The sequence below is a fragment of the Rhinopithecus bieti genome, unplaced genomic scaffold (assembly GCF_001698545.2).
Source record: "Rhinopithecus bieti isolate Rb0 unplaced genomic scaffold, ASM169854v2 scaffold_37314, whole genome shotgun sequence".
Lineage (NCBI taxonomy): Eukaryota > Metazoa > Chordata > Mammalia > Primates > Cercopithecidae > Rhinopithecus > Rhinopithecus bieti.
The window spans coordinates 94,614-118,583 of record NW_016816196.1 but is presented as its reverse complement, the minus strand read 5'-3'; the positions used below and the strand labels follow the sequence as shown (position 1 = coordinate 118,583).

The 23,970-nt window shown below is 39.9% G+C and overlaps 1 protein-coding gene across 1 annotated transcript in view; it reads left to right on the top strand.

Moving 5' to 3' along the window:
- MYO3B (myosin IIIB) overlaps positions 1-19,631 on the top strand; it is a gene marked incomplete at its 5' end in the record, with an annotated part of 364,721 nt that extends 345,090 nt beyond the window's left edge. Inside the window, 2 exons of the mRNA XM_017854464.1 lie at positions 18,410-18,470; positions 19,401-19,631. Coding sequence (XP_017709953.1) covers positions 18,410-18,470; positions 19,401-19,631 — 292 coding nt within the window. The remainder of the gene's footprint in view (positions 1-18,409; positions 18,471-19,400) is intronic.
- Positions 19,632-23,970: the final 4,339 nt, after the last annotated feature.

Here is a 23,970-nt window from a genome sequence, read left to right as displayed (position 1 = left end):
GAATCCTAGTTCAACTACTTAACAAGCTATGAGACATTGGACAAGTTCCTTCCTGTCTCTGAACCTCAGTATCCTAGACTGCAAAAAGGGAATAATTGGGAGGACTGGAGATCATCAAAGCAAAGGAACTAGCACAGTTCTAGACGTGTGATGAATACTCAATAAGGGATTATGGCAAGCTGTTGTTGGTCGTGGTGATAGAAGTAGTAGCAATAATAGTAGTAATATTAGTATGAAAAAGTTTTCTATAAAGTTAAACTCATATGAAGGGTCAAGACTTTGACTTAGCTCTAGAATCATAGACAAATAAGCATTGAGGTTTCCATCACCTTAGAAACTGAACAATGCTCACTCTCTGCTTTAACTTTAGAAACAAATTTTGTTTTCTTGTATTCCTGGCTCTTATCTCAGGTGTGAAACTGAGGTTGACTTTGGGTTCAGAAGTCACCCTTACCAACATTGCCAGCATGGCATTATCATACCCTCAAATAATAACTTTCAGAGCTTAGTTGATGCTAGGGCTTTCTTTTTTTTTTTTTTTTTTTTTTTTTTGAGACGGAGTCTCGCTCTGTCGCCCAGGCTGGAGTGCAGTGGCCGGATCTCAGCTCACTGCAAGCTCTGCCTCCTGGGTTTATGCCATTCTCCTGCCTCAGCCTCCCGAGTAGCTGGGACTACAGGCGCCACCACCTCGCCCGGCTAGTTTTTGTATTTTTTAGTAGAGACGGGGTTTCACCGTGTTCGCCAGGATGGTCTCGAACTCCTGACCTCGTGATCCGCCCGTCTCGGCCTCCCAAAGTGCTGGGATTACAGGCTTGAGCCACCGCGCCCGGCCGCTAGGGCTTTCTTAGACTTTCTAGATTTTTAAAATATTAATTGGTCACATGTATTTTCAAAACCTTTTTGAAGGCAGAAACCTTATAACCAGCTGAAAAAAGCTTCAAGGAAAAATCTGTTTTGAGTTATATTTTTCCTTGGGGACTTGCTTCTGGCCATATATAAATATTTATCTGAACTATTTCAACAAACCCTAAATCATCAGTGATCCTTATGCAAAGAATCCTTTTAGAAGATTTCTGTATGTCAAGAATGCCAGCAGTCTCTTTCTAAGAACAGATTCCAAGGACCAGAGGCCTCTTTTAAAATAGTTGGAACTGTTTGGTGGTTTTCAACATGTCCTGTTTTCATATTCTGTATACCTGTTCATGCTATTCCATCTGAATAGAATTCTCTTGCCAGTCCTGTCTTTACCTGTTGATGTTTTACTCATCCTTCAAGGTCTCATTCATGTGGCAAGCAGACAAGGGCAAGAGAAGAGCATCCCAGGCAGGAGAAACAGAGTGGTCCATAGCCAGAGGCAGGGTATGCAGGAGCCACTCTTGGGAAAGTGAAAGGTCCAGTGAGAAGAAGGCGAAGGGTGGGATGGGGGTGGTATGAGGCAGGAAGAACTATTACAGGGAATAAGGCACCAAGATATGGGAGGTCTTCAAAAGTACACAAAATGTTTTGTTGTTCTATAGGTCAAAAGATGTAAACCCATAGCGTTTGGGGAGAATATAGTCTACAGACATGTTTTGTTTGGCCTGAGTATTTTGAATTTTAAAATTAGATTCTAACACATAAAAATAGAAAGATTTCATGTAATTTGAACTTCTGATAGCTCTTGAAAAACCTGAGTATCTGGCAGCAATCTGCTGGAAGTGAGCAGGAGCTGTCTTTTACAGATCCCTACTCACCCGCCTGCGTAATTCATGGCTTCGCCTGCCAGCATCTGAGTTTGATTCCTGCCCGCTGTGTGCAGGGCACCATCTAGGTAGAGGAAACAATTCAGCTTCAGACCCGGGAGCCAAACTGCCTCTGTTCTGGCCCAGGTTTGTGTCCAACAACCTCAATGACCTTGGGCAAGTGTGTTTCTAATAATGGTACTTACCTCATGTGGCCATTGTGAGAATAAACCATAGAAAACGTTTAGATGACTACCTAGTACGTAGTTAAGTGGACAAAAATGTTAGCTCTTATTACTGTATCCGACATGAGATAATAAACTTTAGGGCTGAACCTGTTGCTTATTTCTGTAGCACTCACAGAATCTAGAATTTTGAATCTTTGGCCATAACTGGCATGAGATGAAATAATTGATGAATGGATAAATGAGTATGTGCTCCTTGAGTTTTTATTTCTGTGAGGTCCAAAGCTAAATTTAATTACTTTGTTCTCTAGAAATGCTTCCTATTTACCTTGAGTTTGATTGGAGCATCCTAGTTAGTTGTTGATAAAGGAGATAGCTTTCTCAAAAAGTCAAAAATGCTAATTAAACAAGTGAAGGGAGATTCCATTAACACCGTGTCATTTTCTGTGATGCATCTACCTTCCTAACTCAAAACCTGTATAACAAACTGGAGCGTGTACTCCTGGACCTAAAATAAAAGTTAAAAAAAAGAGAAGAAATTTCTATCTCCCTTAGATCTCTCCTTTCCTTCCTTCCCTTCTGTCCTTCTTCTCTCCCTTCCTTCCTTCTTCCTTTTCTTTCTTTCTTCTTTGTCTCTCTCCTTATATTACTTATATCTACATCTCTGAAGTTCTGTTTTCTAATCCAAAAGACAATTTCAAATAATGAGAAAATCTGATAAGATCCCTAACCATTTCTCCATCCCTCATCCCCTTCCTGTATTACCCATAGAAATTCAGCACATTGCTACTACCTACATTGTATCCTCATCAAGACCTTTATTACATTTAGGCTCAGAATGAGTTTCTGCCCAAAAGACCTTTACGTATTAGGCCTATTTTGAAAAGTTTGAGAAAAGAAAATGGACTCAAGTGGAAAATGTTACAGGAAACAAAATGTTGTAAAAATGAAATTTATGTAAGAGTGCTTCATTATCAACACATAGAGAAACCTAGATTATAATCCTGCAGGTTGAAAGAAGAGTAACTTTTTACATTTTCACAATTTTATTAACTTCACTTTCTTCACTGGATTACAAGGAAAACATAGTAGTGTTTCAGTTCCAAGTATATTTTGTGAATTAAATAGCAGCTTGTTCCTCACTATAAAACACAAATATGCCAATATATTTTCCACTAGCATCGCCCTGGTCACTTTAAATTAAGAAGAAATGAGTAAGTATTTGCCATTAAAAGCTGTTACCAGTAGTAATGCCACAACATCTCTGTGTGCATCTTAGTAACTTCTCAGACTTATCTCCTTAATGAGTAGACAAAATAGGAGGAGGGTTGAATTTGTTCTTTTTATCTGAATGGCGTAGGTGGGGAAGACAGAGAGCAATAGAGAGCTCTTGTGAAACAGAGCTCTAGCAACTGCTGTGCTTGGGAAATTAGATAATAAACAGTCCTGATACCAAAATTCTAATGGCCTAAGATCAACACAGTCTGGAGACGCAGGTGGGAGTGGCCTTCCTCGCTCTGATCCAGACCCTCCCGGGAGAGCTCTTTGTGTCAACAAGAACAGCCAGCGCTCCTGGCCAGCTCCCAGGACTCAGAGTGGGGCTATCATTTTTGTTTGCTTTGCAAATATCTTAATGGGAAGTGGTTCAACACCACCTATGGGTTAATCTGAGGGGTTCTGCTTGGCAGCTGTTAGCTCTGAGAACCACATGGCCGCTCTCGGGTGCAGGGAGTCAGGCTAGCTGTTAACTACCCAGCGCCAGGTTGAGGCATGGTCTTTGCTTATTGGATTTACTGACTGGCAGGAAGCACCTTGTTGACTTTTATTTTTAGTTTGTTCCTCCTGGGAGAGCAAGGATGTTATTCTCAAATCCAACTGTGCTTTTCTCTCCAAGGGAGGGCAGTTGTTTAAATTATTTTACTAGCATGAAGCATCCTTTCACCTAAGCTCATTTTCAGAATCTGAAACTTCATTTTAAAAGTGGTGGTGTAGTGAAGGTGGAAGGGGCATTGTTGCCAGAAGAAAGATTTAGTATATTAGCCTGAAGGGAGGGCAAACAGTGGAAGCCACAGCCTTGTCTTCACCTGGGTTCTAAAGAATTGCATAAATAGTGAATTTCTCTGCTCTAGTGTTCCCTTAGTCCTCTCCCCCTCCCTCTCCTCCACCCCAACATGGCTTTCATTGTCTTCTCTTGACCCACAGGAATGTTTCCCTGGGAGTCACAACCAAGTCATGCCTTTCTGGATCTGTGTCTGCTGACATTGACCCAGATGATCTCTTTCTTTATGCTTTCCTCACTGGATTGCAGGCAGAGTAGGATGGTTTCCACAAAGCAGGTTAGGGAAGTACCTGAAGTGATGACAGACATGTAGACAGTTTCCAAATGCCCCATTTGTAAAAATGCAAAAAGTTCAGATCTCTCTGTAGGTCCTGGAACAAGTGTCTAGCTACCCTCAGGAATAGTGTAACCCTGCTTTTAAAGTCTTATTCTTTCCTGGGGGTTTCCCACACCTACTTGTAGGATTGTCTTGTGGTTGACAACAAGGGCCCTAGAGTCCACTAGACCTGCTACTACAGGGTTAGAACTTTATAAACCCACTTATTTTCTCAAGGCTTCAGTTTCCTCATCTTTAAATGGAAGATCAAATAGCACAATATCTACCTCACCAAGCCATGAAAGTTGAATGAGGTAGCATATACAAAGTATGTAGTATCTCATCTGATGTATAAAAAGCACTCCCAAATCGTCATGATTAGACGAGTTGTTGTTATCTCTGAGGCATCCACTTTAAGTCATCCTTAGTATTATGCATTTTTTTCTAAAGTGCTCATTTTGAAGTCTGTTACTCCCAACCCTTTAAAATCATCCAGTGCCAAACTATATGACTATATGAGTATCAAAGTAAATGATGACTAAAGAGTATAATCCATTGAATAAAATAAGGTATCATGAGTCCACATGGATGGATGGATGGATAAATGGATGGAGGGAAGGAAGGAAGGAAGGGAAGAGGCTGAGCTCTTCCTTACAGTAAAATATGAAATAATAAAGGTAGATGAAATTAAGAAAACAGAAAATCATCATTTGGCAACTACAAAAATAATAATTGTTTCAGGCAATAATTACGAATGGATGCCAACACTACTATGTGAAAGTTTGAGGAGTAATAAGCTATTTGCATAGTCTCAGAGTAAATCCCCATAAGAAACTTATTAATTACAAAAGGACAGTGAAGAAATCTGACAGAAACCACCTTAACCAAGTGATGAAAGTTAGCATCACCAATAACTGAACAAACTGACAGTATGTGCTTCCTGATATGATGCATTGAGAAGAAGACAACATAACTTTTGTGAATTTCTTGCCAAATGTGCATAACCTGAATTTAATCATGAGGAAACAGCAGACAAGTCCAAACAAAGGGAGCCTTTACAAAATGACCGGCCTACCAGCCTGTAGGTTCCAAAATGAAACATGACAGAAGACTGAGAAACTATTCCAGATGAAAGGGAACTAAAAGAACATTACCTCTGAATGCAACAGATGATCTAGGAATTTCTTTTGCTATAGAAGTCACCACTGAAACATTTGGAAAACTGAATGCAATCTGTAGATTGGAAAATAGTGTCATATTAATATTAAATTCCTGATTTTGATCATTGTATTCTGATCATATAAGAAAATGCCCTTCCTTTTAAAAACACACACACTGAATTATTTAGGGATAAAAGAGTATCAAGTAGGCTGAGCACAGTGGCTCATGCCTGTAATCCCAGCACTTTGGGAGGCCAAGGTGGGCGGATCACCTGGGGTCGGGAGTTCGAGACCAGCCTGACCAACATGGTGAAACCCCATCTCTACTAAAACTACAAAAAAATTAGTTGGGCATCGTGGCGGGTGCCTGTAATCCCAGCTACTCGGGAGGCTGAGGCAGGAGAATCACTCGAACCTGGGAGGTGGAGGTTGTGGTAAGCCAAGATTGCGCTGTTGCACTCCAGCATGGGCAAGAAGAGTGAAACTGTTTCAAAATTTTGAGTCTCACTCTGTCGCCCAGGCTGGAGTGCAGTGGCGGGATCTCAGCTCACTGCAAGCTCCGCCTCCCGGGTTCACGCCATTCTTCTGACTCAGCTGGGACTACAAGGGACCGCCACCTTGCCCGGCTAGTTTTTTGTATTTTTTGGTAGAGACGGGGTTACACCGTGTTAGCCAGGATGGTCTCGATCTCCTGACCTCGTGATCCGCCCGTCTCGGCCTCCCAAAGTGCTGGGATTACAGGCTTGAGCCACCGCGCCCGGCCGTGAAACTCTGTTTCAAAAAAAAAAAAAAAAAAGTATCAGGTTTGCAACTGACTCTCAAATGGTTCAGAAAAAAATTATGCATGTGTGTGTATCTATGTATCAGTACAGAGAGAGAGAGAGAGGACAAAGCAAATTTGTAAGTCTGTTGAGGAATACATAGGATTCCTTATACTATTCTTGCATCTTTTATATTAATATGATTAAATCAGAATAAAAAGTTGCAATAAAAAAACAAGTCAATGCCACTTCTTGCCCTTTAGACAGGGCAGTTCATCAGCCACTTTTTCTTTAGACTCCTGATCCCTCTCCATTCACACCTAAAAGTCTATTCCACGTCACCATTGCCCTGCTTAGTGATGGTCCTCAAGCTTCTCTGCTGTGACATTGCTGACTAGTCACCACCGTTTAGGCTTTTCGTTTGTAAAAGTTCCTGAAAATGTCCTTCCCTTCTCTTACGCCCCCTCCCTCACCTGTCCTTGGGCCCCATCATTTAGTGTCATGTGCGTCATGCATTTCATTTCAGCACTTCTTACTTCTCCTTCCCTGAACTAAGTACTGCTTTCAGAATTAACAGAGGAAAACTGGGTTAAATATTATCTTTTGTGGGGGTGGGCGGGGGTAGTGCAGTGGTGAAAAGAACATCCCCCAGTTACAGCATGAAAAGGGTATAATAAATGGTCTCTGAAGTTTCCTTTTTCTCCACAAGTCTATGCCTTGGCCTAATTCAATCTTAAAGTGCTAGAGCTGTAACTCAAAAGTAGCTTAACCCACAAGTTACCTTAAGACCCCACCCAGAGGAAAAGTGCAGATTCTAGAAAGGCAGCCACACAGATACCTCATCATTATTATTCTCCCTTGAAGTTTCCATGTTTACGGATTTGTCTTTCAGACGTGCAAAATCATAAACAATAAGTAACCACATTATTAAGTATATGTTTTATTTCTAACTTCTGACTATATATGCATCTCTAATTATTTTAAAATCTTGTCTTGTGTTTTTATTTTGTTCTGCCCAGGAGAACAAATGTAATCATTTTTTCCTTAGCTCAGGCAAGAGTTTTTATTTATATTTTGCTGATGAAGAAGTGGAGAGGTGATTTGCCCAAGTTAGAGTTGCCATATTTGGCAAATAAAAATGCAAGATACCCACTTAGATTTGAATTTTCCATAAACAACAAATAATCTTTTTTGTATGAGTATGTCCCAAAAGTATTTGAAAATACTTACACTAAATCATTACAAACACACCTTGTTTTATTCCCTTTTGCTTCGTTACACTTCACAGATACTGTGTTTTTTATGAACTGAAGGTTTGTCCCACGCTGTGTTAAGCAAGTCTCTTTGTGCCGTTTTTCCACCAGCATGTGCTTACTTCATATCTCTGTGTCAGAATTTTTTAGTCATATTTTGAAATTAAGGTAAGTACATCTTTTAGACATAAGGCTATTGCACATTTAATAGATAATAGTGTAAAAATAACTTTATATGCACTGGGAAACCAAAAAATGTGTGTGACTCACTTTATTGCGATATTTGCTTTATTGAAGAAGTCTAGAACAAAACCCACAGTATCTCTAAGATATGTTTGTTGTTAGTCTGGAGTTCAAATTCAACTGGGTGTCCTGTTTTTTGTTTCTTTGTTTGTTTGTTTGTTTGTTGAGACAGGACCTTACTCTGTCACCCAGGCTGGAGTGCAATGGCATGATCTTGGCTTACTGTAACCTCAACCTTCTGGGCTTAAGTGATCCTGCCATTTTAGCCACCTAAGTAGCTGGGACTACAGATGTGCACCAACACGCCTGAATAAATTTTTTTGTAGAAACAAGGTCTCACTATGTTGCCCAGGTTGGCCTTAAACTTTTGAGCGTAAGCACTCCTCTCATCGTGGCCTCCCAAAGTGCTAGGAGTACAGGCATGAGCCACCACACCCAGCTAGGTGTCCTGTATTTTATCTGGCAACTCCAGTTCAAGTGTTTTAGAACTAATGTATCATGAATATGTATGCATATAGCCTGACTGTATATCATGAAATATATTGCTAAATCTACCAAATGTTTCTAGCATTCCTCTGACCTCTACATGCCATGACATAGTGTTTTTTGCCCATTAAGGGCTTTTGAAACCATATTCAGGGATATCAGTTCCTACTTATTTATTAAGGTCTTTATTCAAATGTCACTTTCTGTAGCCATTCAATCTAAAATTGCAGACCCTGCCTCCAGTACTTTCTATCCCCCTTCCCTGCTTTAATTGTCCTCTTTGGCACTTACTCGTATTTAATATGCTACATAGTTACTTTTTTTGTTTCAGTTTGTGTCTGCCACTTGAATGTAGGTTCATGAGCAGAGGATTGTTGGATCTCCTCTGCTGTATCCCCAATACTTACACAATAGTAGGAGACAAATTTAAAGGTGTTCAGTAAAGACTTGGGAGCTGAATGACTGATGTCTGGGAGCCTATAGAAGACCTTATATTGCACATGTCATACACATTGTTCTTATGCAAAATCTCAAGGAGACTTGCCACCAGATGAGAGCCTTCAGTGTGGTAAGATGTGTATAATCTTAGTAATAGTCCATAGACGCAAGACAAATAGAAAATCAGGCGGGGGGTTATACCTCCAGGTATCACTGGGCTTCATTTAATCTGCCTTCCAGCAAATTGTCTAGAACTGAGTGTTAGTAGCCCAAGGTATCATTCATTAAGATCCTTACTAGAATGGTGTGACTATCTGGAAGAGTCCAGTAACAAAATGCTGCTGAGGCTGAGAGGATGGGCTCCAGTTCAGCCAGATCAGGATTTGTATCTGGTTATGACCTAGGTTACTCAAATAGCCCAAGCGTGGGTTTCCTGGTCTGCGAATTGGGAACACTGGGGGACTTATGCTGCTAGCACTGGCATGGGTTGAAATGGATAGTCCAGCCAAGTCCTCAGCACAGTGCCTGACAGAAAAGAAGCTGCTTCCATCACCATCACCCAGGCCACACCACAAATTCCACCTGAGCCCGCATAAAGCTCAGCTGTTCTTTTTTTTTTTTTTGAGACGGAGTCTCGCTCTGTCGCCCAGGCTGGAGTGCGGAGGCCGGATCTCTGCTCACTGCAAGCTCCGCCTCCCGGGTTCACGCCATTCTCCTGCCTCAGCCGCCCCAGTAGCAGGGACTACAGGCGCCCGCCATCTCGCCTGGCTAGTTTTTTTGTATTTTTTTTTTTTTTAGTAGAGACGGGGTTTCACCATGTTCGCCAGGATGGTCTCGATCTCCTGACCTCGTGATCCGCCCGTCTCGGCCTCCCAAAGTGCTGGGATTACAGGCTTGAGCCACCGCGCCTAGCAGCTCAGCTGTTGCAGCCATGCTGTGGCCCTCGGCCCATGGCTCTGCATCCCTTCAGATCACAGTGCCCCTCTCCACTACTACATCTTTTGTTTTATCCCTGAACTTCCTCTCAGCTCCCTTGGTTGCTGACAAAGAACTGAAATAAGCTTTATGGGCAGCTGTCAGTTGAGTGTTCTTTTTTCCAATAAAGCAAGCATTCTCAGCAGAAGGAAGAAAAGCCTTCTGCTCCTACCTTAGACTTTTACACAGTGACAGCTGCCTGCAGTAAAGTAGTGAAGGAGGGAAAAGAAAATAAATGAGAATGCAAGGACTGGCAAATTAAGACTGTATGGGCTCACGGTTGGGGAAAAGCAATGAGGCAAACAAATATGATCACATTTAAAGGGCTCAGTGGGATTTGAGAAATTAGCATAAGTGCATAAATCTAACTACTGCTAACTTAGAGCAATGACATTATGAGACAGTCATCAGCCTTTTTGAGCCCTTCTGATGAATTTGTCCTTGAGTCATGTTCTAAAACTTAAAATAATTGTGTGTTTTAGAGGAAGCAAATATCCATATATTTAGATGTAACTTGCATATTCAACTCATTCAGTAATGATTGGGGTGGGATGCAGTGCATGCATTCAGAATTGTTCTAAAAGTTACTGGGCATCCAAACCTAATGAGAAAAAAGTAATACAAAAGCTGTGAAGCTTATTCCTTCTTGTTTCCCTTGTTTTCCTGCAATAATGGTGATCTTATTTTGTACTGTTACTGTTTCTCCTTTCCTATGCTCTTTGTATTTCCTTCATACCACACATTAAAGCCCAGGAATAATGTTTTTCCTCTTTAGAAATCAAGAAATATCAATTAAAAGAATAACGAGGCATACTTTGCAGAGATAAGCAAAGATTTAAAAGACAGATTATTCCCAGCGCTGGCAATGTGACAGGAAATGGGCCCTTTCATACTTTTGTGGATAGGAGTGTTAATTTTGTTGCTTTTAGAGAACTTGATGACATAATTTCAAAACTTTAAAATAGAAAAAAAAGTTTCTCACCCTTTGACCTGACAGCTTTATATATAAGATTTATCCTAGGGGGATAACTGGATGAGCACTCCTAACTCTGGCACCAAATATTGAATGATCCATTGCTTATAATGTGAAAAATTTATAAACAACTATCCAAGCATAAGAGATCAGTTAAATCTTGATAATCACCCAATAGAATACTATATAGCTATAAATATGATACATGTACCTGTGCATGTATGTGTGTTATATACAAATATGTGGAAAGATGCTCATAATGATAAAAGGTAGGTTAAAATGACAAATATGATGAGCTTTTTTTTTTTTGAGGTGGCCGGATCTTGGCTCACTGCAAGCTCCGCCTCCCAGGTTTATGCCATTCTCCTGCCTCAGCCTCCCGAGTAGCTGGGACTACAGGCGCCTGCCACCTCGCCCGGCTAGTTTTTTGTATTTTTTAGTAGAGATGGGGTTTCACTGTGTTAGCCAGGATGGTCTCAATCTCCTGACCTTGTGATCCGCCCGTCTCGGCCTCCCAAAGTGCTGGGATTGCAGGCTTGAGCCACCGCGCCCGGCCTATTTTCTTCTCATAGAATATCTGTATTTTATACAGTACAACAATAAATATGTATTATTTTAATCATACAAAATAATTTTGATCAGAAAATGGGAAAAGGAGCAACATTTTGCCATCAGTTCTTTTAGTCATTTACTTTGGGTGAAAGGCAGATATTACTACATTTTCATTGATTAGTGACTGGTGAATATTCAGACAACTTGGGAATTTGGAGCATTTTCATCAGCTAAAAAATAAAATACAAAGCTAATGAGCACAGCAATACCTAGAGCTCTGATATCTCAAAAGCCAAGTGGCTTGTGGTACTTGCTCTGGTTTGCTGTCCTCCCTTGGAAAATTTTATACAGGATGCTTTCAGTAGGTGATTTGCAGACACTTTTAGATGGTCAGAAAGTAGCACCAGATAAATCAGTTGCAAATCAATTTTCAGTGTGGTTATGCTCAATATATTGTGTAAATACAGCAGGCAGCCCCCAATTCTTCCTAGAGTGGAAGTAAATGGGGGAGTTGATGCAGGAAAGGCTTTTCAGAGGAGCTGACACCTGTGCTAAAGGGTGAGAATGCAATGACCAGGTGAACAAGAGAAGAGGGAACATTCAAAAGCATGAAAATCAGAATACAGCCCTTGGAGATTTTGTAGGTACTTGACAAAAGCTTATTTGTGGTGGTGGTGCTGGCAGTGAATAGGAAACAAAAGTGTTCTATAAATCCTAGCTTTCTGGTTTTTGTAATAAAATGTGCATTAATTTACACATTTTGGGGTGCCTTTTAACTTAACCCACAATGACACACAATAATGCAATAGATAGTTTGTATTTTTCTTAAGACATTTGTTACCTTCCAATCCTCTGTGTCTTCGAAGCTATTTAAATAACTACATAAAGTAAGAAAAAAATGCAATAATACCCAACTGACGCAAATCAGGGAAGGAGTGATACACAGTGACAATGTTGGGGGATTAATATCTGGGTGTTCTTCCGCATTTATACCCTTAGTCTTTGGAATGTTCAAATTCCATATAAAAACTAAGTAAGAATGCTTGAGTTGCCAGTTGGGGTTCAAGACTATGCCAAGTTCATATGAAAATCCTGTTGGCACTTAAGTCAGCACTGCATCATTAATAATGGACAGTGTTCTCTTCTCTGATGTCATTCCTTAAATGTCTTAATATACCTTCATAATCTGAATTTACTAAAACCGTTTCTGAAGATGTGTATGCTTTCTATTATCTCTTATGGTAATAACTTCCATAAAGGAGGTTATATGACTTGTTTATCTGAAACCTGCCTCTCTCAAGATTCTTGGGGGCCCTACTGTTTAAAAGTGTCCTGGTCTCGGCCAGGCGCCGTGGCTCACGCCTGTAATCCCAGCACTTTGGGAGGCTGAGGCGGGTGGATCACAAGGTCAGGCATTAGAGACCAGCCTGGCCAACATAGTGAAACCCTGTCTCTACTAAAAATACAAAAAATTAGCCAGGCATGATGGTGGGCACTTGTAATCCCAGCTACTTGGGAGACTGAGGCAGGAGAATTGCTTGAACCTGGAGGGCGGATGTTGCAGTGAGCTGAGATCGTGCCACTGCACTCCAGCCTGGGTGACAGTGTGATACTCTGTCTCAAAAAAAAAAAAAAAAAAAAGTATCCTGGTCTCAGGAGGCTGAGATATGAGGATCACCTGAGCCTGAGAAGTTGAGGCTGCAGTGAGCCATGATCTCACCACTGTACTCCATCCTGAGTGACAGCGTTAGACCCTGTCTCAAAAATAGGAATAATTCTGGTCTGATCATATCTTCTGCAGAGTGGTTTTACTACTGCTTCTTGGGAATAAGAAATTGGCCTTCTCTTATTAGGAGCTCTTTGATTTTTTTTTTGGTGGGGAAGCTGGAGTGCAGTGGCACAATCACAGCTCACTGCAGCCTCGACCTCCCAGGCCCAGATGATCCTCCCACCCCACCCCAGCTTCCTGAGTAGCTGGGACTACAAGGGCATGCCACCCTGTCTGGCTAGTTTTTGTATTTTTCGTAGAGACAGGGTTTCACCATCTTCCCCAGGCTGATCTCTAACTCTTGGATTCAAGGAATCTTCCGGCCTCAGCCTCCCAAAGTGTTGGGATTATAGGCCTGAGTCACCATGCCGCCCAGCCAAGAGCTCTTTGGTTTTCGTTCAAAGTTATCAAAGAAGTAGAAACAAATTACTTGGTTATGCTCATTAGCCTTTCTTTTGGGGCTACCAAATGAGACACAAATTTACCAGGAGAAATTCTCTGAAATTTGGAGACAATGGGAAGCTAACAAAAATCAACCAACGTTGAATTTGCTATTTTGAAATTGGAGTATGCTTTCAAGTGTGAACAAATAAATGGATTTCTCAGTTTGTCTCCAAGCTGTTCTAACTTAAAATTTATAAAAGATAATCTTGAAAGCTTTATCAAAATTAATAAAAAGTACACAAAGAAACTAAGTAAAGTTTAGAAAATGGGGAATCTGAGGGGAGCCAGTGTGTCTCAACGCCTATCCAACCAAAAAGGTACTGATTCTAACCCTAAAATAGAAAAAGGCCAGTTACTAGACAAGCTTGACTGATCAGATACATCCTCAAAGACCACCCTGCTTATTTTGCTTTAATTGTAACATGTAATTTAGTCTCCAGAGTGTATCAGCCAACCAGTGAGAGGAAAAGTATAGTCCGGATCATACCGTTCATTGTAAAATCACACTGGTATATTCTACATTTCAAATATGACTCTTTTGAGGTTGGTTATTGCAACTCAGCTCTCCCCAAAATCATCATCCCTCAATGAACTGACAAATTGAATTTTGGAGCCTGTGAAGCTGAGGCCCAGTCCCTGGACCACGGTGACTTCACCTAGTGCCACCAGCACAGCGTGACCGAGCCAGCTGGCCGCATGGATCTCTGCTGCAGAAGAAGGGAGATGCTGAGTATTCTCAGCAGCCAGCTACTCAGGAGCCAGCCTTCACCTTACCCCTCATCCGCTCACACTGGGATGCAGGTTTAAGAAGAGGGAATTAGATGTGAGTTTTGTCTGGGGGCCTTTTCAGGACAGATGCCCAGCAGAAGGGTTCTCAACGGTGACTGAGAGTTTCCATCTCCCCTAGAACCCACAGTTCAGTGAACTGACTTCAGTGGAGCAGTTGAGCCCTGGAGGCAATCTGTTTGAGACTTCAGTTATGCTTCCAAGAGGCCAACGGAGCCCTAGAAATATGTGATGAATTATACAAAGAGGGACAACTACTTTCTATTCACCACACTTTTGATAGCCATATTCACTGCTTCTGCCCATTTAGCTTATGATTTCCAACAGAGGTTGAGGATGGTGTTGTTAAAAAATTTCCTATGGATTCAGAAAACAATATCACTTCATAAATGAATTAATTCCTTGATATCATCTGATACCAATACATAGTCAAATTTTCCCAATTATTCTAAGAATGTCCTTTGCACATGTTTATCCAGGCCAGGATCCAATCTAGAATGTTACAGTGCATCGAGTCGTTTTTTCACCTAAATCTCTTTTGATATAGAATAGTCACTTTTTTCATAACACCGACTTTTTGAGAGGATCGAGCCATAAAATGGGATTATCTCATAAAATAGCTCACCTTCTGTATTTAGCTGCTTGCTTCCTGTGGTCTTATCCAGCTTGTCTGCCATGCCCTGTGTTTTGTGTAGACTGTAAGTTAGATCCAAGGACTTAATCCGATTTAAGTTAAATGTTTTTGACCAAAAGGAAAAAATACATCCTGAGTGATATCACATATGTCATGTTGCCTCATATTATAAGACAATGTTGTCGTGGCATTAGTAGTGTTAAAATTGAGCACTGCATTAAAATAGTGACCTTCTGAGTTCTCCAGTGTACATTGCTCCTCTTGTGAAATGAAAGAAAGTGGTAAATCACCAGTATGGCGGTACTTTGGCGCCATATGAATGTCCTGTTCCCTATTAACTGTTTGTCTAATGATTTTATCAGCAATTAATGTTTTTTGTTTGTTTGTTTGTTTGAGATACAGTCTTACTCCGGCTGCCCAGGCTGGATGGAGTACAGTGGTGTGATCTTGGCTCATTGCAGCCTCGACCTCCAGGGCTCAGGCGATGCTTCCACCTCAGCCTCCTGAGTAGCTGGGACTACAGGTGCACATCACTATGGCCCAGCTAGTTTTTTGTATTTTTAGTAGAGACAGGGTTTCGCCATGTTGCCCAGGCTAGTTTCCAACTCCTGTACTCAAACAGTCCACCTGCCTCAACCTCTCAAAGTGCTAGGATGCCAAGTGTAAGCCACCACACCCAGCAACAATTGATAATTTTGGCCTGATAATTTCTCTCTGGCATCGCCTTTTCCATAGTCAGTATACCATAGTCTTATGGTATACTGCTTACCAGTTATGATTTGAAGCGAATCACTGGCTTCTTGATGCTTAACTCCTTTATCTGTAAAAATAGGTTATTTTAGGAAGCAGGGGCAGGAAGATCGCTTGAGGCCAGGGGTTCGAGACCAGCCTGGGCAACATAGTGAGACCTCATCTCTCCAAATAATAAAAAATTAGCCAGGTGTGGTGGTAGCACATGCCTGTAGTCCCATCTACTTTGAAGTCTGCGGTGGGAGGATCACTTGAGCCCAGGAGTTCGAGGCTACAATGAGCCATGATCATGTTACTAAACTCTAACCTGGGCAACAGAATGTGATTCTATCTCAAAAAACAAACAAACAAACAAAAACCAAAAAGAACCAATCCACGTTGCTGTCAGCAGTATGTAACATGCTTTGCTTGGTGCCTGGTGGTCTGTATCCATGCAATAAGCATTGGCTTTTTGTTTCTTTCTTTTAAAAAATATTTTAAAATTCAATTAAATAGAGACAGGGTCTTGCTATATAGCCCAGGCTAATCTTGAACTCCTGGGCTCAAGCAGTTCTCCTACCTGCCCCTCCCCAGTAACTGGGATTGTAAGCTTGAGTCACGGCTTTTTGTTAGTATTGTGCTTTACCTTATTTTGGTAATGATGGATTGCAGAGCATTATCCAGTCTCATATCCCTGAGGCAAAAAACAAAAAACAAAAAAACTCTATAAAGGAGTTGAGGAAGTTAGATTTTTAAAGAAAACTGGCTTGTACTATTTTCTTAAAAGCAAGATGTGTTCTAAGAATCAGTAGTGTGCCTCAACATGCTACAGAGGAGAAGGGTCCATTGTTAAAATAATGTCTAGGAAATGTCTCCCATTCTTTTCCTTTCTTGAAGTCTCATTGAATATATTATTAAATTAAAGTTTCCAGAAAGCCTCTCAGGAAAGAAACCTAGGCTAATTTTGTAGGCTAATCTAGTATTTTCTAATTTATTTGCCTGTAGACACTACTCCTTGACCTCTGCCGCTGACTTTTCTTAAGCACACACAAACATTACATTGAGCTGCCTTGGATTCTTCCAAAGGCTTGAATGAAGAGGGAATCAAACAGAGAAGCCGATTCCCTGTGGAGAGTTGGGAGGTGTCTACCAATGACTTTGGATTCTGAAAAGCCACACAAGCTAGAGGAGTTGTCAAGAGGTTCATTTTTTGAGGGGTCAGTAAAGGCATCAATTGGAGGCCTGGCAGTAATTCAACAGCTAAACTCTCTTTCTTAGACTTTCTCCTAGAGGATCTTAGAATCCACCCATCCTATAGGTGTGTTACAGCTACTGGGACTTGCCTAGGCCAGACAGGAGTGAGTCCTTTGGGCCAATGCTTAGATACTGAAGGGTATAGAATATATTGTGGTTCAGAGGAAGAGCAGAGGATTTGGAGTCAGACAAACATGGGTAAATGCCTTCGTTCTACCAGGTATTTACCATGATACCTGGGAAAAATCTCTTAACCTCTCTGAACCTCTTTCTTCATCCATATAATAGATACAATTAAAGTACTTAGACCAAATTGTTGTGAAGCTTTCTTAAATACTTAAAAGCATTTTTTAAAATGAAGTAGTATATAAATGATAGTTAATTTAATTTTAATAGTAAGAGTATTCTTACTACATGGCCCCACATTTTGTGGATTGACTAATCATTGTTTTATTTATTCAAATGGTTAATATTTATTGAGCATTTACTATGTACCAGGCACTGGGTAGGTACTTACATAGAGCGTGAACTAGAGCAGATCCAGTCCCTGACTTCATGTAGCTTACATTCCATTGTGGGAGACATATGATAAGCAAATATACACACAAATAAATATAGAATTATAGTCCCCTCCTTCCAGGTACTGATGTGATAATTTTTAAATGGGAATATTGCTTATAATATATATTTTTAAGGTAATATCCACAAATAAATATATGGAAATGAATTTGTCAAGTAAAGAATAAGATTAATAATAAAAAATTGTTAGAGACCTTAGGAATAATTTATCTCAATCTCCTCATTTTATAGATGAGGAAAACTAGGACCAGGAATACTATAGAAACTTACCCAAAGTCACATGTTGTGTCATGCATGTCACATGTGTGCATGTGTGTGACGCAGGGGTCAGAACACAGATTTCCCTTCTTTACTCAGTGCTTTCCACCTGCTGGTTCCATCTGAAAGGCATTATGAGGGGCTCCTATTTTATCTGTGTGTTATAAGCACACTCTTATACAACATGTTCTGATTATAAAAAATCGGGGACCCAGACCAACTGATTTTTCCAAACTTTGTTCCATGAAGGATTACAATTTTACTAGATGTTAATAGGTTATCACTTTAAGCTTCTTGGTCAAATTACTTTTGGATACCCTGCATCCCCCCTGGATCTTTACTATAGAGATCCATAAATGTATATTGTAATTTTAAAAGATTATTCCTGCAGTAAGGAAACCTTTTAAACTATGCCCAACCTAACATTCCCCAAACTTACTTGATTACAGAATCCATTTTAAATTCTGTAGCCATGAATGTGATTCATGTGCTGTGCAGGAAGTGTAGCCTTAGCATCCATTTAGTTGGCTTCTTGGTAAAGATTATGGAAGCCCATTAGAGCTCACTAAACCAAAGCCAATCACACAACTTTAAAAGGAGCAGTTTCTTGGATCTTAGGAATTCAGGCAGACTGTGAATGTGTGTAACATGTAGGAGCAACACCTAGTAGGACTCATTTTCTTAAGGTGACCATGTCCTTTTAACCAAGGACTGAAATGGGAAACCATGGAAGCATAAAGAGTATGTTTTGATACATCTTTGACACAATCCTCTTTAAGTTTTGCTATTATTATTTTCAAGTCTTTTGAAATTATTATTATTGTTATCTTTTCAGGCATTCACAAGCCCGGAGTTCTCCAAAAGGGTGCGATATCTTCGCAGGACATGCAAACAAGGTAGCTGGATATCATGATTCCAAAGTAACTGTGTGTCATTCCTTCAGACTCATTCAAGTTCATAGGCATGAAGCTTGTCTGTGGCTGCTTGGTTGGGCCATCCAAATTTGAAACTGTTAGTGATATTTTGAAGTCTTTGAGACAAAAGCCGAGCTTGCTAAAGAACTTTGGTTCAGTAGAGAGACAGGGAGGTACAGTGGAGAGAGAATCAAAAGCCTGGAAATTTGCTGCTGAGAATAAACGTTAGCTGCTCCCTGAGGTGATTTGTCTGTGCACTCCACTCTCTACAGATGTTAGAGCCTCTTTTTGAGTAAGGACCTGAGGTTCTTTGGTAGCACTTTGATATCCTGCTCGAATTCAATATGTGAAATAGAGGCGTCTCTCTGTGACTTGGAGCCCACAGCAGGCTTTGAAGTCTGATCCAATTTTTGCTGCCTACTATTTGATGTTGAAAGGATGAAATGAAGAAAATGTACAGTTTTTTGCCAGTAACTCTGCTGAGCATATGTAAGATTAAAAAAACAAAATCCTTTGGATGATGTACTTAGAAATGTTAAGCAGATTAATACCTTCCTATAGGTTTTATTTTTTCTTTCTTAGAGATAAAAAATAAGTATAGGTGAAAATCAGCACATAGCTGTTTTATATTCTGGACTATAATTAATTTAACAGGAAGCTAGGTTGACTCGTTCTGAGGAAGAAATAAATGAATGAAGCAAAAGATGTTGAGACTTGGCTTTTAATTGCCCCGAGGAGAGGACCTCCATTCAATTCTATGCAAGACAGGAGCAACTTACAAATGACTCCAATATACGTAGCCTCTTGCTTTTAGTCAGGGTTAAGTGCCCCTTCGTTAAATAGAAGCCATGTCCTTAAGGCTGTTTCATCAGAGGATAATAATAATATTTCTCTTACTGGGTGTTTCTGAAGCACTCGATTTCTGGGACTGATTTGCTGTCTTCTCGGATATGCCATCCTGCTCCAGATCACCAAGGACTGAGTCTCTGGGGAGCCCCTCAAAAACCTGGTAAGAAGAACATTTTGAATTGCATGCTGCTTCTACCATTTGCTTGTTTGCGTACTTTGGGCAGGACTCATTTAGATAGTAATATGACCAAATGTTGGCAAAAACTTTTGGGAAGCCATACATGCTGGATGTAAAACTTGTATTAAAGGTAGCAGTTTACCATGTACCCATGTCATTTAAGATAATGAATATCAAAGTCCATGCTTTTCCATTTACTTAACCTTAAACTAGGAAACTGTTCTAAAATTTCATTTTATTAAAGGGAAGATAAACAGCTGACCAGCTTTTAGTGGAGCAGATCATGCAGGGTCGAAATCTAGGAGTTGATAAAGAATATGGATTTAGAAAGTAGTTCTGCCCTTTTGGCAACATGGCCATTCTTTGAGCAAGAAGACAGACATGCCTTTAGGAAACAACTATTTCTGGCTCATTTTCTAAATTTCTTGCTACAAAATATGGTAAAAGTCAGTTTCAGGTTTGCATGCAGCTATAACCAGTGCTTCTGGAAGATAAAATAGAAACATAATTGTAAGAAATATTTACAAGCTAGAAGATACTAAGGACTACGTGAACCTTTCCAAGAAAAGAAATGCTCCTGATGTTACACTTAATGTCAACCTCATCTATTTTTCTGAAATAGAAAGTAATTTCTCAGATCTCTTCAGTTTTCTTCTTAGCCTGTTTATCAGTGACAAAGTAGCACAGTATAAAGTGGGAAATGCATAATAAATGTGTTATGACTTCAGTCAGTCTATATGGATCTTAAACTTTTGGGGAGAGAGACAAGAGGATGAGTCCATTATAGCAGAACCTTTTAAATGGATGTGTAGTAAATGATAAACCTGACAAAGGAAATATTTTCCTCATAGCCAGACAGTATTCAGGAATAAGGTCACAATGAAGTGGGGGTAAAAGTAGTACCAAAAAAGAGGAGAGAATTTAGGGGAAAAACAGTATAATGGAGCAAAATTCATTATGCAAGAATTTGGTTGGTACTTTTCTCTATCCAAACAGATAGTCTCTATATTTTAATTGGAGTGTTTAGAGCATTTATATTTAATGTGATTATTGATATGTTTTGGTTTAAATCTATCATCTTGCTATTTCTTTTCCATTTGTCCTATCTAGTTTTGTTCTCTCTTGGTATTCTATTTTTAAATAGATGTAATTCCTGAAAAGAAAAATTTTAAGTATGGTTGAATAGCTAAACCATACTGGCAGGTTCTGGCATCAGACCTGCCTGGATTCAAATCTCTGGTCTTGTGTGTGTGTGTGTGTTTTCTCTCTTTTTTTTTTTTTTTTTTTTGAGATGGAGTCTGGCTCTGTCACCTAGGCTGGAGTGCAATAGCGCAATCTCTGCTCAGTGCAAGCTCCGCCTCCCAGGTTCACACCATTCTGCCTCAGCCTCCCAAATAGCTGGGACTGCAGGCGCCCGCCACTATGCCCAGCTAATTTTTTATATTTTTAGTAGAGAAGGGGTTTCACTGTGTTAGCCAGGATGGTCTTGATCTCCTGACCTCGTGATCCGCCCGCCTCAGCCTCCCAAAGTGCTGGGATTACAGGTGTGAGCCACCACGCCTGGCTGGGTATCCTGTGTTAATCAAGCTATGTAGCAACTCCTTACCTTAGTACCTATTCACGTAAAGTGAAGGAAATAGTAATGCATATCTGAGAGGTTTCACTTAGGATTAAATGAGCTAGTGTAAGTAAAGGACATAGCATAGTGTCTGGCTCATAGTAAGGGTTTAGTAAATGTCAGTTGCTGTTATGGTAGTTATTGTTATTGATATTATATAAATACAAAGTTAATCTATGAACATGAATACTAGGTAGAGAAATAAAGTTCTTTTGGTAAGACATTAAGTTTTGGTGTGATAGTTTGGGGAAGTACAAATACATTACATTTTGAATTAATATTTATTAAAAGAAAAGAGACTTGTTGGATTACAATAATCTTTCCCATTCTTTAGGAAAGTGTCTTAAAAAGTCAAATGTATTAATAAGTAACACATCTGATTTGCTATAAATGGCTTATATGCACGTTCTTTCTAGAGTTGTCTCTCCCTTGCAGTCTAAATGATTTTCTATTGGGTCTGCCACCATCAACATTACTGCCCCTTACACTCTTATAAACAGCATCCCAAGTAGTCTTCCTGCCTCCATTCTCCTTTAGTTTATCTTATGCTAACAGAAACCTAAGATTTCTAAAGCAAAATCCTAATCGTGACCTTCTCTCCCTCCCCACTTTTCAGTGACTCCCTAGTATCCCAGCATGACCTTCAAGGCTTTCTCTGTTCTGGTCCTAATCTTCTTTTCTATCTCTAACTTCTGCTGCTCTCTCTTTTTCATTCTGTGCTTCAGAATCTCCAAACTATTCTGTTTTCTCTGAACATGTCTGGTATGTTCTTTCCCTCCTCTGTGACTGTTCATGCTGCCTCTTCTACTGCACATGTCCTTCTTCCTCATATACTTTTCAAAATCCTCTCCATTTTTCAAGGACCACAATGGCTCCCTACTCTTTTATTCTTTCTTATAATACTTATCACATCCTGCTTTGTTTTATAGTTACTTTAATGCATCTACTAGATTTAAAACTGTTTAGAATCATGTCTTCCCATTTACGAGTTCTCTCCTCACAACCTAGCCTAGGTCTCGAATTGAATTCTTGAGCATCCAAAGTGGTGATGAAACATAATGGAAGCAAGAATGAAATGAAACTTTACCTAAGTAAGGAATCAGAGAAGAATTTTATAATGTATTTCTAACAATCCTAGAACAAAGTAAATGTTTCTGAGACAACCTCCAAATAGATATAGTGTACTAGTGGAATAAATTAAAATAATCCAAGCTATTTCATTTTGTTACTATTGCTGTTTTGGGCAGGAAAAGCAAAGAAAGTTTAGACATGAAGACATGAGAAAACATTATATGTAAATCGAATTCCCCTTGATCTTAGAAAACAACAAAGATGAAGACAAAATTTTTTTTCTGTTTCATTTATATTATCAGTTGTAGAAACAAGAATATATTATTTAAGCAACATTTTAGCAAATTATACCTTTGTGTTTAATTCTGTGCTTTAAATAACCCATTATTTTAACCCATGTTTTTGTGAAAGGTTGAATGAGAATATTGTGACCTTTTCGGTTTAAAAAAATACTAATATCCAGAAGGTTTGCCTTCTAACTTGCAGTGAGGCCTAACTTCATTATTCTAAGAAGGGGTCGGTGAGGTGAGAATGAGAGGCAGGGAATAAATCTAAAGTTACTCCATCTCAAGCTCAGCTTAGAGCAGCCATGCAAAGAAGTCTGTAAATATGGACCTTAAATGTCTTCAGAGTATAACAAGTGTCCCTAACTGGCCCATGTGGGACGACTCATTGCTCACATTAAGAGAAAAGCACAATATACCTGGGAAGTGCATAATTCTAGTCACTTGGTCACTAATGTAAGCAGTGAAATTATTTAACAGGACTGACAACAATGTATACAGACCTTATCTGGTTTTACTGTGTAAATGGTTATACTTCAGGCATTCGTTCTTCTATGTATTTATTTATTTATTTATTTATTTATTTATTTATTTATTCATTCATTCATTCAAAAAATAATTATTAACTCTGTGTGCCAGAAACTGACAAGTATTTCTCAAAACTTTTATAAAAGACTAATTTTTGGTTGGTTGTTTTCCATTTTACCACAGTCTGATAATTTTGTGGAATACAATAAAAATGAATTACAAAGAAAATAATTATGGACTTGGATGTGTTAATATCAAAACCCTGTCCACATGATGCTACACTGTAGCAGAGGGAGATAGACAATGAACAATAAGCAGACAAATAAGTCAATTATGTGGGATGTTAGAGGGGTAAAGAGTTACGGGGAGAAAATACAACTGCAAGGGTGATAAGGAGTAGCCCAAGTGTAGAGGGTGAGTTTGGGTGGTTGTATGTATATATATGTGTGTGTGTGTGTGTGTGTGTGTGTGTGTGTGTGTGTTTATTTGAGATGGAGTCTAGCTTTGTCACCAGGCTGGAGTGCAGTGACATGATCTCAGCTCACTGCAACCTCCGCCTCCCAGGTTCACGCCATTCCCCTGTCTCAGCCTCCTGAGTAGCTGGGATTACAGGCATGCGCTACCACTCCCAGCTAACTTTTGTATAATTTTTTCTTTTTTTAGTAGAGACGGGATTTCACTATGTTACCCAGCATGGTCTCGATCTCCTGACCTTGTGATCCGCCCACCTCGGCCTCCCAAAGTGCTGGGATTACAGGCGTGAGCCACCGCGCCCCCGGCCTGGGTGGTTGTATTTTTAAACAGTGTGGCTTCATTAAGAATGTGAGATTTGAGTAGAGGCTTGAGGGTGGTGAGCCAGTTCACCATGTAAATGTCTAAGAGAAGAGCGTTCCTGGCAGAAGACCATGATAAAGGCCTGGAGGAAAGAATGTGAATGGACTATGTGAAGAGTAG